The following is an 18,284-nucleotide window of genomic DNA, read 5'->3' on the forward strand; positions in this document are numbered from 1 at the left end:
TGCTTCTGTGAGAGATAGTGTTGCTTCACTCCAAATATGGAAAGTGTTTTTGTTGGGACCCAGTCCCCATGTTATTGACTTCGATGACGTCAGTTCACAATATGAAGGAAAGTACATAGTGCTGTAGCTGTCTTTGTCTTGTTGTCCAGCTTTCCTGTCGTTGGGTCGCTTCTTCTACTGAGAATTTGTTCAAAACTGGCTATCCTCGTGGTCTTCAGCTACCCTGGCCTCGTCTGACGACGAACAGAAAGGTGGACTGTCTCCACCACCGCAGAAAAGGGCGCGCCTTTCGTTGGGCCTTGAGTCCGATATGCACAAATCGAAACGGACTTCTAGTGGAAGTGATGGCGAAACTAGTACTTCCAACGGTGAATGCATAGCCAATGGAGACAGTAAAAGCCATCTAAAAAGAAAAATTGTTCACAGAAGCGACGAAGATGTCGTACGGTTAATAGTACAACATTTACAAGGCTTGGGCTTGAAGTGAGTGTTATGGAAATATGGAGTCGAAAGAAAGACGAATCTCATTGGCATCTTCTGTTGTTGGTTTCCCGTTGCGTGGCGTATAGAAATGATGTTTATTTTATTTTATCCCTCAGCAAATCAGTTGATGTCCTCATGCAGGAATCAGGCTGTAGACTAGAACATCCATCAGCGGCCAAGTTTCGCGAGAGCGTGATGGCCGGTGATTGGGAAAGGGTTAGTTCAGATCAATGTTTTGGCGTTCAATTCTGAATCTTTTCTTCGCTGTAAGGTGTCTTTTGTGGACAATGCTTCCTTCAAATGTCTTGATGGGAGGTTCAATCTATCTTATTGGATTTTTCTCTGTTTATAAGGCGGACGGGATCCTTAAAGAGCTCAGGCCTTTGGTAGAGAACAAAGAAGACATCTCGGTCAGTATTATAAATGCTTCGTTTTGGCAAAAATATTCCTGTCTAGTGTCTAGTGGGCCTAATGAATATTTGTGGTCGCGTTGATTTGTTGTGAGTCATGCAATAACTTGTAAAAATTGAATTCCCTTGTTGCGTAAGCCGTGTTCCCATATTTTCCCCAGTTCTAACAATGTTTGGATTTTAAATATTGAACTGGGGTAATTTGTTTTGGTTCTAAATCGTATCTTATTTTATTGTGTGCGTTCTGTGCTCTTCAAAGAAAATGAGGTTTTGCCTGTTGGAGCAGAAGTTCTTAGAATTCCTCGAAGAAGATAGACCCATAGAGGCTCTACACTGTTTAAGAACAGAGCTGACTCCTTTGAAATGTAATAGGGAAAGAGTACATCAACTAAGTGGGTAAGTATAGCTAGAAATGCTATAACAATAAATTTACATATATGGCTTCCCTCTGTTCCCTGTTGAGATGTCAAGCCATTTACATGTAGCTTTTGCCAACCCCATTGTTAACCTGTGTATGTTAATCAGACAGAGTGGAAATTTAAATGTCGAGAGCCAGGGCAAGCAATGATCATTTAGACTGTGGAAATGAATATATCAAAAAATCTTTTTGAAGTTTGTAGCTTTAAATATGGTTTTAACAGCTGGCTCTCCTGGTTAAATTTCCATTCTTTATTTTAATTTTTAATTTGTATTCAATGGGCTTCTCAAAATTGACCTGTAACAACAGGATGCCTTTAAACTGTGTTTTTTTTTTACTGTTTTGATACATGTATCGCGTGTTTTATTGTGGTGATTTAGAGGTGTTCATATCACTTTCAGGGTCAATTTTTTTCTGGTATCACTCAGATGCATCCCAACATACATGCATATTTTCATTTTGTCATATTATTAATATTGATATTATAATTATTATTACTTAACTTTAATATGTTGAAAGTTATTGTTTAGTAGTTTTAATTGAACTCCTACACTGCTAGCTAAATCATAGTTTTCTCCAGTGTTTGGGCTTTATGACTAGTATTCGTGACCCAGAATTCTTAAGTTTGACAATTATACCAACAATTTGAGGGCAACAGAATTATGGCTTGCCTAATTTGTGGCAGGTACTCTTTTATGGTTTAGTGTTATGTTTGTAATTAACAAGTAGTTGTGTAGAATCAACAAATCATTTACTACTTACTTTTCAGGTTGGTAAGCTACATTTTAAATGTCAGAAAATAAACTTTGTCTAGTTTTCCAGTGAGACTTGAACTAAATACAGTTGAATCCCGATAACTTGTACCCTCAATAACTTGAACCTCCTGCTAACCCCAGGGGGGGGGGGGGGTACTCCGGCTTGTAAATGACGGGGATGATCGAATAGAGGCAAAAATCAGGACCCAAAAAAATCCCTAAGTCTTCCGACATTACCCAAAAAAATCCCTGGACCAAAAATAGCCCCCCCAAAAAATCCCTTGTCAAATTACCCCTAAATTGCCAGGAGGCGCAATAACATAACACAAAGAGAATCATAAAAAATTGAACGCTCGTGTTTGTTTATTCATCATATCATAAATTCTCTATTTTTCAATTGCCCATAATGCACTTTGTTTGCCCCTCAAATTTTGTATAAACTATTGTTTTGGAAATATGCAGTCCTCTCAAGAGAATTTGAAAACAATAGTTTATGCAAAATTTGGGGGTATTATGGGCAATTGGAAAATTGAGAATATGCCAAGGCACTTAAGTTCGTTTTTAATACCCAAAAAAATCCCCTATTTAAATCATGTCACCCCAAAAAAATTTTGCCAAATTTTCAAACCCAAAAAAATCCCAGAATCGAAAAATTTCAAACCCCAAAAAATTCTTCGATCATCCCTGTCATTTACAAGCCGGAGTACCCCCCTGGGCTGCTAACTCAAACCTTTTGGACAATTCCCCTCCAAGTTGTTTTCTTATTAATTTTTCCTTGTCAAACTCCCAATATCTCGAACCGTTTTTGATTTCCCTTAACGGTTCGAGTTATCAGGGTTCAACTGTATTCACAAACGCACCAACTGTGAGTGGTTTTTTGAGTCTGTGGAAACTAAATCATGAAATTGAAAAGGTTGTTCAGGATTCCAATACTCATTTGCAAATTTTAAAATTTTGAACAGCAGTTGATTTTTGTTCTTTCTGTTTCAGATGAATGGTGTATGATACAAAAAAATTATATAATAAAAATAATTTATCATTTGAAAAAGTACATTTATTTAGTACTTACGTTCTACCAATTTTACTTATGTGTTGGACCTTTTCATCATAAGTTTGGACTGGAATATATGATCATGAATTCCAAAAAATTTCTTTATAGATTAGTAATGTGTACAAATGAAGAGGAACTTTACAGAAGAGCTGAATGGAACGGTAAAGGATCTCTTTCAAGACAAAAGCTGATGGATAGACTTCAATGTAGGTTGATAAATGTAATTGTACTCTAATAATAATATAACAATAATAAAATAAAAATAATCAAATAAACTTTGTAAAGGGATTCTGAATTTTTTCTAAATACTAAAGGATAATGTACAAAACTAAAGGAAAACTCATAAACATGTAGAAAGCAACCATCTTAAATTACATCTAATTTAGACTTATTGAAACCCCACATCAACAAATTGTTAATGTATTTTGACAGCAATTTTCTTTATGGTAAAAAAATAGACAAAGAGCAGTTGTTTTCTTAAGATGTCACACAAGGAACTAACAGTAACAAAATGAATGAATGATAATGGTTCTTGTAAACCGCATTTACAGAGCTCAATGCCCTTCACAATTACAGTTACGGGACAAGATCGGACATCAGCAAAAACAGATATATCTTGTTCACTGTGCCCATTATATCATCAATCGCATTATAAAGAGAACTTGAAATTGTAGAGAGCAGTTTTGATCTCCAGACTGGGCTTTTTCTATGTAGTTAGCTAAACAAAAGCAAGGGATTTTTTTTTCAGCTTGTTAATACTGAGATGTGTTTTATAGCTGTCAGTTTATTGATCTTCTTTGCTTATTGTGGCTTACTGTCTTTTTTCCTCAGCATTTTTACCTGCATCTGTGATGCTTCCTCCACACAGACTAAGAACATTATTAAATCAAGCAGTTGAGCTGCAAAAAGAAAAATGTCCATATCATAATACTAAACTTGAAGTTGGAATGAATTCATTTTCTCTTCTAAGTGATCATCTTTGTTCAAGGTATGGCCATATCAGTTGTATGACTGATAATGTTATAATACATCTGATGTATGTGAAGCAGTTTAAGCCTTAAAGCCCTGGCCTCAGAACTTTGTTCAAAGGATGGATAACACCGTCCACAGACTAATTCATTATCCAGTGGATAGTGCAGTGTGTTTTGTCAACACTTATCCATTGGAAAGCGATTTATCCAGTGGTTTGCAGTATCCACCCTTTCATAAACTGGCCCAAATAGACACACATCTCCAAATCGTGTTTACATCTAACTTTGTTACTTAGCAAGGACTTGTGAGCACGTGTTTACTTACTAGATTAAGACTACATTTCCTTCAAGTCAATGGAAAGTTTCAGTACTTGGCTATCCAACACAAGTCAAGTGCTGCAAAATAGTCACCACAAAATCATGCTTGCAGTGCTTACCAGGGCCTAGTTGTTCAAAAGGTGGATAATGCTATCCATTGGATAAATTGCTATCCAGTGGATAAGTCTTAACAAAACATACCGTATTTACCCGTGTATAAGTCGACCTTTTTTACCTAAAAATCGGTCCAACGCCCCGACTTATACATGGGTCAAATTCGCCCAAGCACCAGTGAAATAAATTCTGCACAATTAGCATAACAATTTTTTAATATGTTAACAAACATCTAATAAACAGCAGTACAGGTTACAATGTCCTTTCGCTTTGCTATTTGTGCCGTCTAATTGGCAGTTCAAGTTGATATTCATTACGATATATCTGCTTAATATAAACCTGAATTTGTAGAGACTCACTGGCACAAGATTTGAATAAAGAGCTCACATTTTCCACTAATAAAGCTGGTAAATCCACTCGAGGAAAACATCTTCATGCATGATCTTTTAGCTCTTACTTCGTGTAGAAGACACAGTTCACCTATAACAATAGAGAACAAAAGGACAAAAGAACAAGGAAAATAATAAAAACAATAGGTTTGCGAGGCAGTATTCTTTTGTGACGTGTTCTGTGCTTCTACGCGAAGAAGGAGCCGATTTTTTTGCTTTGAACTTCGCTACTTAGTAACCTGGCATGATGCAATCACGTGTAGTTAACAGTTACCAGTACCTGACCGTTTTATAGCTTGGTTACCAAGCTCCCCAAGCAAGCTTGGCACTTTGTTTATCGAGTGGTTTTCAAAGATTTCTGATGTTTCTTGGTGTTTTGCTTGTCTTCTAAAGCCGCTACTATCTCTCCACAATTAGAAAGGTTCGTTTGAAATTAGTGTGTTTAATTTTATAAGGCTGTTTCAAACATTATGGACAAAATGCCTGCATAAACACGTGTTGTTAAAACAAGCTCGAGTAAGCGCGATAATAAACATCACATATTGAAACTTGCTAATTTTATTTCATTAAATATCTCTACATGAAAGGAAATTCTAAGAAACACAAGGTTAATTTTCCAAGAAAATTCTTACCCAGAAATGAAAAAAACTTAGTTTCTGACCTCAAAAACAGGAGGTCGACTTATACACGGGATCGACTAATACACGGGTAAATACGGTACTACGCTATCCACCGGATAGTGATTTATCCAGTGGATAGCGTTATCCACTCTTTGAACAATTGGGGCCAGATCAATAACATTGAAATGGCTTCTTTTTGACTTCTGTGTTCTTGCAAGTGAACTTGTGAGTTTATTAACAAGTTTATTGATTCCTTAATTATTGTTGCCGCATCTTCAATTTATTTAAAAGTGACAGTGTGGCTTGTTCTTTTTAATGTAGCATAAAAAAATTCTCAATGTCATTCCATTATTTTCTTGTTAGGAATGACTTTCCATGTGAAACAAAATACACATTAACAGAACACTGTGATGAGGTAGGCATTCTTTAGTTTAGATTGACTGTGCCCCTGAATCTGTTTGATTGTCTGTGAGTGAATGAGTTTTTTTAAGAATAATACAATTTAGAGGCTGTGTTAACAAGGCTAAATTACACTCAGAATTTTAACAGGGGTACAGGGTATAACAGACTGTAAAAACCAGTCATAATGTTCCTAAGTTTGATACATGCACATGTACCTGTACATAATAAGCAGCTAAGGGTATTGTCACTGTAGTGGGGCACTGCTTGAATGTGATGTTCTGGTGGTGTTCATCCTTCAACAATGAAGACAGCCATGATTTAAGTTGTCATCTGAGTGGATCTGGTTAGTCTGAAGGTGGCTGAATAGGCCTAGAAAGTTCTGCCACATGTTAGACACACATGGGCAGATGAAGCAATTGAGGAGCTTGCATCTCTGGTCTTACAAACAACACACTTTCTCTCTGCTTCACAATGCAACTCTGATTGTAATTTTGATGTACATGTAGTTCATTGAGTTTCATTCAGTTTGGCAGGCTTCCCCGACAACTTATACACCTGGGTGGAGCTACAGCACACACACCTAGATACCGTAAAATTCCGGTTATAAGCCCCCCGCTTATAAGCCCCCCCGGTTATAGGCCCATCAACCTGGAAACAAAAAAATACATCCGGTTATAAGCCCCCCCGGATATAAGCCCCCCTCTACCAGATGACAGTACTGAACAGGGCAAAATGTTGCTTAGTTGTGCGTTTTTAACTTAAAAACGTATTTCGATCAACACTCCCGAGACTCATTTTGAAACGTTTTTTTCCTTCCGCTTATAAGCCCTCCCGAATATAAGCCCCTCCACTTATAAGCCCACCCAAAAACCCTTACGAAGTTGTATAAGCCCAGGGCTTATAACTGGAATTCTACGGTAATGGAAACGTAAAGACGAGTGTAGAAAAAAGATTGGAACAGAAAATGTATGACTCACTGTTTTATGTGTTTGTCATTATAGGTCTGGTTTCTTAGGTTTTCTCACGATGGATCTAAACTTGCTACTGGATCAAGAGACGGCACCGTCATCATCTGGGATGTATCAGTAAGAAGACCAAGTCTCCCTCTGAATCAAACATTTCTTTAGAAGCTGTGCTGGTTTTAATCTGGTCATTCCCAAAAGTGGCCAGGGTCTAGATAAAAACCAAAAATCTCCAGATTTCATTTTGTGAACTATTGGAGAACTAAGTACTGTACATCGAATGCAAGAGCTGAAAGCTTTCATTTGAATAATGGTCACATGTTCTAGAACCACATTACTGAACTGAACTTGAGAACAGGCGATCTCTGATTTTTCCTTTTTCCTCTGTATCAAGATGAGTCCTTGTGCAAAATTATTCATACTAACAACACAGAATTTATGAAAATGAGTTTGATTTACATGGAATAAACATGTATGTGAAACACGTTTTCATAGGAATTGTTTCACAGGAAGACTCGTTTTGACACAGAGGAAAAACTTGGAAATGTCCTATTCATTGTAGGGTTGAATTGGTTACAATGTGTAATGTCATGTGGTACTTTTTGGCACATGTATTTTTAGTTAATTTTCCAAAAGAAAGATTAGTTGAAATTTATCACTCATTTTATAATGACACTAAGTACAGAATTCTTTGCCCAGGACGGTGAACCCACACACCTTAGAACAATAGAAGGCCATTCATATGGAGTTGGACATTTAGAATGGAGCCCAGACGACACATATCTCATTGCTTGTGGTCCTGAGGACTGCTCAGAGTTATGGATCTGGAATACAGAGGTATGATTTGAACACCATAAAGGTTGGTTTTCACTTGTAAAAGCCCAAGCTTGAGCTTAGTAGTAAAAACAGCACTGACATTGCGTTTGATGTGTGCTTTCGCTTTGTACTTGTACTTGGACAGTTTGTTCTTGTTCTTCTGCCTATGGTAAGGTTGCTAGTGAAAACCAACATTTAAAAAGTTAGATCTCCACAACTCAGATAACAGATGGTAGACAATTGAAAAAGAAATCAATTATAATTATTTTATAAGTTACCGGAAATGCATTTTGTGTTAAACAAAAAGATGCCATTTTGCAGTGAATCTAGACTTTCAATTAAGTCCTTCGTCTTGTTTATTATGGCGCGCCGGGACGAAAACTTTTCATACTTGAATCGCGCCATTTTTAGCGAACCAAAAACGGGTCGCTGAGCGTAGACCAATCAGAGTAGCCCTTAGGACAGAAGTGTCAATCACAAGGTATTAAGCGCAGTGAAACGTGACGCGGTCAAACACAACATGGGGTCATTTGAGCGATAAATGATGCTGTCAAGGCCACCAGTTATACAAGTATGCGTGACTACCAGCGAAAAACAATAGAAGTTTATCTTTCTGGGAGAGATGTTTTTGTGCCTGCTCCAACCGGAGCGGAAAAAACCATTGAGCCGCCCGTACGTATTCGACTCCATTTTTAGTTGTCGTTCCACTGATTCAACCTTATTGCCTCTGGAACACTCGTATTTAGCGACAACTCCTGAACAGCAACTGGCGGATATTTTAGATTTTAAATCTAAACTGGTGTTTGGAAGTCCCGTGGCGATTCTTAATAACTATCGGCACATTTTTCGTCGGTTAAAAAAACAATTTAAAATGTGTATTTATCGATGAGAGTCATTGCATTGTCAAATTTGCTCTCTGGACGCAGGAGAAACGCACACACGTTCGATTGTTTTCATCGGAGTTGAGTCGTTTACTGGTGACGCCATAGAGCCGAAATCCGAGATACCAGACGTAAGTCACGCAACAGCTAAACCCCACCCCTTGAAAAATAATACTCCCTATTTTTGGCGCGAAACGCAAACGAAAACCCTTCAAGCGAGACAAGTCGACCTCTTGCGACTTCGTCACTCGATTTTGCGACTTCGTCGCTCGCACGGCCGCTTCGCGACCTAAAAGGCTCGCTTCGCTCGCTTATTTACTCTGAAAACTCGCGAGGTCGACTTGTGGCAAGTCTACAGTGAATCTGTTCAGTTATCTCTGCATTTGTATCGTGTATGTGTCTGACTCTGTTCTCTGTTCTCAGACAGGGGAATTAAAATGTAGAATGACTCAAGCTGCAGATGATAGTCTTACCTGTTGTGCCTGGAATCCTGATGGAAAGAGATTCTACACAGGTGGCAAGAGAGGGCAATTTTATCAATGTGTAAGTTGTTAGTCTTGCTTTTAGAATTTTCCTAGTCATTACATATTTATGTAAATGATAGGCTCCTTTTGGCACAGAAATACAGTTGAATCCCGATTAACTCGAACCTTCAAGGGAAATCAAAAAAGGTTCGAGGTTATCGAGAGTTCGAGTTATCGAGGGTAGAATTAGTTAGAAAATAACCTGAAGGGGAATCGAGAGTGGTTCGAGTTAGCGTGAAGTTTGAGTTATTGGGATTCAACTGTATGTACTGATATTTGTCTGCGGACATTATTTGTACTTGTACTGAGAAGCGAACAGTTTTCTGAGAGCAAAGTTTGAGGAAAACTGTGATCTTCGAGGAACAGATAATGTTTAAGAACAAATATCAGTGCTTATAGTTCACCACTAAATTTTCTCTGATTCTGATTGGTTTAAATGGAACACGTGACGCGATAGTGCCCGTCCGCCGGAGGGCACTATCAGCCCATAGTGCCCTCCCGTGAAAAATGCCCGGATCGATAGTGCCCGCCCGTGACTGTTTAATTTGTAAACAAGCTGCCTGCAGACAAAAAAACCCAACCAAATTCACTGCATTTAGTGGGTTTCTTGTTTGGTTTTGTTTAGTTTGTTAAATTTCGGCTTTCAATTGAGTTTTTTATCCTCAAAAGTAAAAATAATTCACGATGCTTGTTTTTGTATGTGCGCGCGGAAGAAAATTTAGTGGTGAACAATAAAGACAATAGAGTGTTTCTGTCTCGGAACTATCGGTCTGATAGTTGCCCCTTGGAAATTTGATGTTCTTAAAACTAGCATATTTGCCCTCGAAGCTTCGCTTCTCGGGCTAATATTTGTTTTAAGAACATCAAATTTCCGCGGGGCAACTATCAGCCGATAGTTCCTTGACAGAAACACTCTATTGTTAAAATAGTGTTGAAGCCAAATGGAGGCTCTTGTGTTTATTATCCTTCAAAATTCTTTTACACAAAGCCGCTCTATTGACATAATTCTGTTGGCGTTCAAAACATTGTTACCGTTAGTCTGTTTAAAATGGTCAGTTTTATTCAATCTAACAGTTTACCTAAAATTAATGTGCAAATGTAAATTGCAAAGTTTAAAAAGTTTGAATAGTGGGGATACTTAACAATTATCCTGCGAAATCGCGCAGAATATCGCCTGATACTTAGCCGGCGAGGCCGTAGGCCGAGTTGGCTAAAATCAGACGATATTCCGCAAGATTGAGCAGGATAATTGTTTTATTATTCAACAAATTGTCAACGAAACACATTTTGCAGAAAGAAATTATGGACCGCTTTACAAGATTTCGGACGAATCTTCGCAACCTACGTATATCGCAGGATATCTGTTATGTACGGATGACAGATATCGTTAACATTTTGACCATATTTGGGCAGCGCGCGCATGTGTTGAATAATAACATCTGATATTCCTTAGTTTTGGCTGCATCATGTCATTGTGGCATGTTTTGACCAATCATTGCAGGCACAAAAAAATATATTCGATGGACTATAATTTCATGTACATGTATGCATGCACTGATAGATTTAATTATTTTTCTCTGTCCAGAGTAAAAAGCAATGTTTTCATACATGTGCTTAACTCTTCCCCCACTCAAGATGCTGTATGATTCCATAATTATGTTTCTTTTCATTTTAGGATCTAGATGGAAATGTGTTGGAATCTTGGGAAGGTGTAAGAGTTATGGGACTCCACTGCCTTAATGATGGGAAAGTAGTTCTAGCAGCTGACACCCACAACAGAGTTAGAGCTTACAATTTTGAAGAATTAAATGATCATAACTTGTAAGTATGATGTGGAATGCGGAAAACAAGTAGTGTCACGCGATACATATATAGTAAACAGCTCTTTAGAATATTTATAGTTTTAGCGCTATATAAATGTATAAATTATTATTACATGTAGAATTGATAAGAATGTATTCAGAAACTGTTGCACAGCAGTACCATATGAAACTACTGCTCAGTAATACTTTGATTTGATTGGTCACACACTGGGGTTTTATTAAAAGACTTCAAAATAGCATCATCTTTTACAGCATAATAGACAGTGCCATGTGAAAATACTGCTCAATTGCTTTTATTTGAATAGTCATATACTAGGGTTTCAGCAGAAGACTTCAAAGATAGCATTATTTAGTACAGCATAATAAACAGTATCATGTGAAAGTACTGCTCAATGGTTTTTATTTGAATGGTCAATACACTACAGTATCATTTCGTCCACAGGCTCTTTGATTACTACATGTTCAGTTCATACTTGATACCTGAATGAATAGCAATAATGATATTCAAGTATTAATTTTAGTTTTAAATAAGATTTTAAATAGCATCGAACTCGGAAAAAAGTCCGAGTTCCAGATGGGATTTGAACCCACGACCCTCCGTGTTCTAGGACGGATGCTCTACCACTGAGCTACTGGGACTCTGTGGTGAGCAAGGGTGAAATGTGGGCTTTTGACTGGAACCGCATCACGCGGTCACACAGCCAAATGATGACTGGCAGATATGACTCATAACTGTATCACACAGTCACATTAAAGCATATCAACGATGCAACCAACCAACCTCAAAGTGAGTAACAAAGATATAAATAAGATTTTAAATAGCATCGAACTCGGAAAAAAAAATAGTTTAGTTTATTAAACGTTTTTCGTGCTTTTGATTTTTTGTTTCCATTCTTTCTGCAATTTACAGAATACAAGAAGACCATCCGATCATGTCATTTTCTGTATCGGATGATGGTAGACATGCACTTTTAAATGTAGCTTCACAGGTAAAAAATATCTCATAATTCTTTTCTGGGGGACGGCAGACGAGCTTTTTTCGTGTTTGTCCCCACGTATTTTGAAGCAAAAGAATGTGTGTTTGCAGTCTTAGCCAGAAGCAGGTGCTTTGCTGGAAGAAAATTGACTGATAAAATAGTTTAGAGGAACTGTGTCACGGATTTTAGCCAATTTAGGTGTTAGAAATGGCCATCAAATTCGGTGAAATATAAAAATAACCGCTTAAAACAGGGAAGGAACATTTCTCAATAACACAGCAAAATATAAAAGAAGGTAGGGATGGCCAAAAGTGAAGAAGATTAAGACAGATTACGATATGGTTTTTTGAAATACTGTTGGGCTGAACAGTTTTTAAAGTTAATCTCGTTTGCTTGTAACTTTAAATTATAACGTCTGGTAGACACATTTGGTTACAGTGAAGCTATGGCTTTGTCATTTAGATCCATAGAAGTAATTTCTTTGCAAACATTAAGTTTCATAACGAGTATTTGGCAAAACTTAAAAAAATAAACTTACAGCTGTAACTCAACCGTGACACAGTCTCTTAATAATAGTAATAATAAAACTTTATTTAAACTCGAATTTAGAGTAGCTAACAAGCTAATATTTCCGAGAACGAAATAGGTAACAACAAATTAAAAAAAAATTATCTAAAGCAGAAAAAAGCAAAAGGGGGAGAGGGGCAAAAAAAAAAAAGGGGGGGGAAAAAAAGGTTAAATGTGACCATGCCCTTAATAGCCCTCCTCCCTCCTCACAGATTTCTTAATGAGGGCCAAGTTGAAAATAGGTCTGAGGGGAGGCTAGATAGGTTCGTTCTTGCTCCAATATTAAAAGTTGGTGATGGTGTCCCCTCGAAAGCCTCCCCACGTTTCACCGCTGTGTCTGTAGTCACGTTTTATGGTGGTTGTTTTTCAGGGACTTCATCTTTGGGATATAAGAGATCGAGTTCTCATCAGGAAATTTCAAGGTTTAAGACAGGCAAAGTACACAATATACTCGTGCTTTGGCGGCGCTAATGAAGACTTCCTCGCCAGTGGCAGTGAAGGTCAGTAATTCAATCAACATCTATTTTCTCCTTACGTTATGAGAACGTTGCTCAGCAGAAAACTAATAAGAATAAAGAAAATCATCAACTTAGGGACTACAGTCGAAGCTCTCTTAACGGACACTCTCGTAAGCGGACAGCTCTACTTACGGCCACCTTGTTAGAAACCCCGTTTTTTACTCCCATACAAACTCTCTATTTTTACATTCTCGTAAGCGGACATTCCCGTAAGCGGCCGCGGACACTTTCCGAGATTACGACTTAGACTTTTTCTTTGTTTTTAAGCTCCCGTAAGCGGACACCGCAAAGAAAATCATATAAAAAACCTCTGTATCTTGTATTAATCAATCAACTTCACATCGCCGTTCGTCACATTGATTTTACTGTAATTACAGTACCATATTTCAGTGTTTGTTTTGCCGTCATCCACGTCGGGTTACATTTCGAAACACCACTAACATGCATATTACCATTATGTTAGCTGGGCAAGCTCCCGTAAGCGGCCATCTATCCCATACACCTCTAGTGGCCGCTTACAAGAACCATTCTCGTAAGCGGCCAGCTCCAGTTACGGACACTTTTCTCGCGTCCCGAGGGTGTCCGCTTATGAGAGCTTCGACTGTATTTTGTTGGTGTACTGTACAAAGAATTTTTTAAATTTTTTTACAAAGAATTTTTTTGCAACTGAAAAGATTACAATAATACACGACAGTGAAAATTGTGTTCCGTAATTGAAAAAAAACCAAAATGATTAACTTTACTGTAACCTGAATATATCAAACAGGAGAGAGAGTTTGTCATGACATTTCCCAACACAAAAGAGAGTTGAGAATACGACGCGCGGTGGAGTTTTTTTTTACGAACTTCGGGCTGTTTGGAAATGTAACGAAACACTCTCTCGAGAGATTGATATATCTTCTCAATCGAAATTAAAACTACAGAAAAGAGGGATAAATAACATTGTTAAAATCTGTGCTAATTTAGATGACATATCGCTACCACCGTCACGGTACTGATTTCTTTTGTGTTAATTTGATAAATTATTGAGTTTGAGAAATGTCTTTTTCAGATCACAAGGTGTACATTTGGCATTCGAAGCGCGAAAAACCCGTTGCAGTGCTAAGTGGGCACGCGAGAATAGTAAACTGTGTCAGTTGGAACCCCAAAGATCCCACAATGTTAGCTTCAGCGAGTGACGATGGAACCGTACGGATATGGGGGCCTGTTACTAGACATTCAAAAACTGGTACGTAACTTATAGCGGCTTTTGGGACAGGGACTATCTGGATTGTCGAGCGAGGAACATTTTTGTACGGTAGTTTTCACCTCTCGTTCGACGATCCAGAAGGGAAAAGAGAAACTGGTCACATCAGTCTAGAATGATTGGATTAATTGATGTCGTTGAATAGTAGATGATGTGACAGGTTTTTAGAAATTAGGAAAGCTAATTAAAGGCAAAAAGATGGTGTTGCTGTTGGTATGGATTTGGGACGGTGTTTGAAAACTTGCGACATTTGTCGAATGATATATCACCAAACTTGGTACTGAATGTGATTTTTATTTGTCAATTGAACTTTAGAAAGGCGAACTGAAGAAGTGAAAATTAAGGATCTTTTGAATCACTCACAGTACCACTACTAAGGGAAATTTAGGCTCGAATTCCCCATCCCCCTCGTCGCAGAAGTAGCGCGGGTAATCGACTATGAACGAGATCGGGTGAGGAAAAAAACAAAAACACCGATATCTCCTTAGCATTGAACCAGATGTCTGTGAGTCGTTATCATTGCTGCATATTTTGTCGTTATTTACCCGTTGCTCTTTTTCTTGTCGTTTTGCAGGTTGTGGAAGCACAGCTGTGTAACAAATGGGGGACTTTTGTATAAATTTTGTCGTGGGGTGCTTGCTGTGGTGTTGAATTTGTAATATACTCTCTTATTTCTCTCTTTGTTTTTCAACCAAACCCTGGCTCATCGGCATCTCGCGGCACCCTTCCTAAATTCTAACTTATTGAACTGCTAAGAGAGGGACGCCCTTTTCGAGAAGAACATACAGAACTAGTGGAATTCGTTTCTTTAACACAAATTCTGAAAATCGGGCGATTTCCTTGGGATGTTCTTCCTTCATGTCTTGTGATGTGGCTGCGTTCTAGCACTCCAATTTAGTTCCCAATCTAGTACCCCAATCTCTTTCCTTATGCTACACCGGCTGTACACATTATTTAGACCGCGGCTTCTTGGTGACTTCATGTTGACGAACACGGATTATGACCTGGAGTCGTGCTTTGTACTGACCCACCCGTGGTACTAAATTTACACCCGCTTTCAGTGTTACGTGCATAACTATCTTTCGACGTGCTGTTTGAAATGAGCCAATCAATGCAAATGAGCCCACAAGTACAAATGTTCGTTGTCGCATGTACTAAGTTAGATGGTGATCAAATTTTTCACAAGGTTACATCTGTTGAGAGGTTCAAAGATAAGCTACTCTGTAAAAAAGTTGGTTTTTGTCTTGTAGCTATTTGCTGTTCCCCTCTGCAGTGTGCTGGTCGCTTGAGATGCCGGTGACCCAGGGTTCTTTTTCAAACCACTTTTTCGCGTTTTACTCATACTCAAGCTTTCTAAGCCTTCTCTTTACTTTACTGTTCATTTTTTACGCCTTTGATTAGTGAAAACAAATTATATAAAATAGGAGTATTTAATTTATGCTGCGATAGCAATAAAATAACGGTTTTGAAAAGTTGTGTCACAGTTAACCAATGCGTACCGTCACTAGGAGAGTTTTGTATGGAACTGAAATTCGATCGAAAAAAATGCACTTTTCACGAAGGGTTGAATTGAATAAAAGTTATCGCTTCTGGCAGGCTCCTGGGTACTTATGTGATGTTCTTCCAGTAAGAACAAAGAAATCCGAAAACCATAATTCACTATATTAACAGCTTTTCGAAGAAAAAGTAATTTTTTTTTCGATCACACTTCAGATCCATACATACTCGACATATAGTACAGTGTATTCATTCGGGCTTACTGTAAATTTAAAGCAGTAAACCTTTTTTGAGTAGCATTTGATGGTGAGAGTACTTCTACACCCTCTTTCACTACATATTTTTGAGTAGGTTGAGGGAGGATGGGATGGTCGCCCATTAATGGTTACCCTTAGCTACATAATGGCACGTTGCCTTAATAGCAGCGCAACTAGCCAGCGTAGCTTGGCGTTCTAGTCTGCCCCGCCGTCGCTTTGCTCGCGCGCGCGATTTCTCGCTCTCCCCGACTGACTAGAACGCCAAGCTACGCTGGCTACAGCGCAACATTAAGGTGGCCCGCGGCTAATTCCGGGAGCGAAGGTGCTATTTTTTAAATCGAATTTTGGGGATGAAAACCGTAACCGATTTCTTTGATTTTTGGTAGTCGTAATTACAAATGTTTAAATTTTATAAATCTTTACCTTTTAAAGCCCAAAATATAAACAATCGCGAGAAATAAGCACTTTATGGAAAACCTTTTTTTCGAAAATATGCGAATATTTTCAAAACGCGAAGATAGATTTTTTTCTAATTAAGGTCAATTACTTCAAGTAAGCCTAGGTTTCATGTGAGCAAGTTTCAACTAAATCGGCTGGGTAGAAATTGCTGCACAGTTGACTGTTTATTTTTCGCATAAAAATATTGTAATTGGATATTTTCGCCAGCTATTGCAACAATGCTTAATTAATGCTAAGATCACTTCTGTCATTTGAAAGCTCAATACCTCCTAAAAAGTTGCTGAAAAATCTGAAACGATCGGATATTCTCCGCAAAAGTTATAATCAAATGAAGCATAAGTGGTTTACGGTGCGAAAATTGCAAATTAGAAAAATTCAATCTTTTTCGAATTAAAAAAAATCGACCGATTTTTTTTCTTTTAATTTTTAGTATGCAAAAATCCAACATATAAGCAAACGCCCTCATCTAGTTTCGAGCGTGAAGTCTCGATGAAACTCGTCAAATTTGGCTCTTCAAGATAGCTACCTCTCGTCCTTCAGTTTAAAGCGCTTTGGAAACCCCTCAACTAACAGTAAATTATTCAAACATGCCGCATTCTCAAGATTATTTAGCACCTGGAAATGAACGCCCGTTTATTTCAAGGTGCTAAAAAATCTTGGGAATGCGGCAAGTTTGAATAATTTACTGGAACACAAGGGTTTCCAAAGCGCTTCAAAATGGAAGACGAGAGGTTGCCATCTTCACGTACTAAATTCGGCGAGTTGAATCCAGTCTACACACACGAAACTAGATAAGGCCGTTTGTGTACATGCTGGATTTTCTCATACTTAAAAATAAAATAAAAAAAATCGGTAGTTTTTTTGTAGTTCGAAAAACAATGAATATTTAAAAAAATACACTTTACGCATCGTAAACATCTTCTGTTTTATTTGCTTATAACTTTTGCTAGGAGTTTCCGATCTTTTCAGAATTTTCAGCATTGTTTTAGCTGGTATTAAGCTTTCAAATAATCAATGCAATCAAAACATTACACAAGCGTTGTTGTAACAACTGGCAAAAATACACAAGCATAATATTTTAAAGCTAAAATCTAACAGTCAACTGTGCAGCCATTTCTACCCAGCCGATTTCGTTGAAACTTGCTCACATGAATTCTTGGATAATTTGAACGTATTGACAGCAATAAGAAAAAAAATCTATCTTCGCGTTTAGAAAATATTCGCGTTTTATTAAAAAATAGGTTAATTTAAAAGTGCTTATATTTCGTGTTCACTGTTTTTGTTTGTTCCAAATTTTAAAGCTTTATTATATTTAAACATTTGTTTTTTCGACTACCAAAAATCAGAGAAATCGGTTAAGGTTTCCATGCCCAAAATTCGATTTAAAAAATAGCACCTTCACTCCCGGAATTAGCCGCGGGCCACCTTAAACGTATAACGCGAGTTTGGGTGGGAACCGCTGTACCTCGCGCATAACAATGGTCGTGGACACTTATGAGATTACGGAATACTGGTCCTTAATGACCGAGGTCATAATCCTGCTGTTCAATCAGTGAAATAGGGACGCTTGATGCAAGGTAGCATCTAAAGTGTGATGTGATTTCCCCATTCCCCACTTTTGCCGCCTCCTCATCACTTGACTATGACGTCAGTCGGAGAACGAAATCCCTTTCGACAGGTGAACAGGTCCAGATTGCAGGGCTGACCATATGTTTAGCGAGGTTACATACGGAAGACAATTTTTTCGTTGCAGCAAGCACTGCACGAAATAGAATCCAGTGACACTTCATAATGACTGTGACAGTGCGGCCAATAATGTGTTACGC

At 38.0% G+C, this 18,284-nt stretch overlaps 1 protein-coding gene and 1 non-coding gene across 2 annotated transcripts; one reads left to right on the forward strand and one right to left on the reverse strand.

The window, feature by feature from the left end:
* Positions 1-67: 67 nt before the first annotated feature.
* On the forward strand, positions 68-15,717 carry LOC144636303 (WD repeat-containing protein 26-like). Its single transcript, XM_078495480.1, has 15 exons — positions 68-483; positions 600-699; positions 837-893; positions 1,153-1,289; positions 3,226-3,323; positions 3,949-4,105; positions 5,893-5,944; positions 6,933-7,016; positions 7,593-7,730; positions 9,014-9,133; positions 10,790-10,935; positions 11,848-11,926; positions 12,852-12,981; positions 14,051-14,227; positions 14,820-15,717. The coding sequence occupies exons 1-15, from the start codon at positions 311-313 to the stop codon at positions 14,840-14,842; spliced, it is 1,671 nt and encodes a 556-aa protein (XP_078351606.1). The 5' UTR covers positions 68-310; the 3' UTR covers positions 14,843-15,717.
* Trnal-uag (transfer RNA leucine (anticodon UAG)) lies at positions 11,504-11,576 on the reverse strand. Its single transcript has one exon. It is a non-coding gene; the product is annotated as a tRNA-Leu (tRNA).
* Positions 15,718-18,284: the final 2,567 nt, after the last annotated feature.

Source organism: Oculina patagonica, chromosome 13 (assembly GCF_052425735.1).
Source record: "Oculina patagonica isolate OP01 chromosome 13, crgOcupat, whole genome shotgun sequence".
Classification (NCBI taxonomy): domain Eukaryota; kingdom Metazoa; phylum Cnidaria; class Anthozoa; order Scleractinia; family Oculinidae; genus Oculina; species Oculina patagonica.

Coding starts and splice junctions, on each gene's coding strand:
- LOC144636303 (XM_078495480.1), top strand. CDS start 311: ATGCACAAATCGAAACGGACTTCTAGTGGAAGTGATGGCGAAACTAGT. Junction 9,134..10,789: donor GAGGGCAATTTTATCAATGT/GTAAGTTGTTAG, acceptor TTTTCATTTTAG/GATCTAGATGGAAATGTGTT. Junction 10,936..11,847: donor GAATTAAATGATCATAACTT/GTAAGTATGATG, acceptor TGCAATTTACAG/AATACAAGAAGACCATCCGA.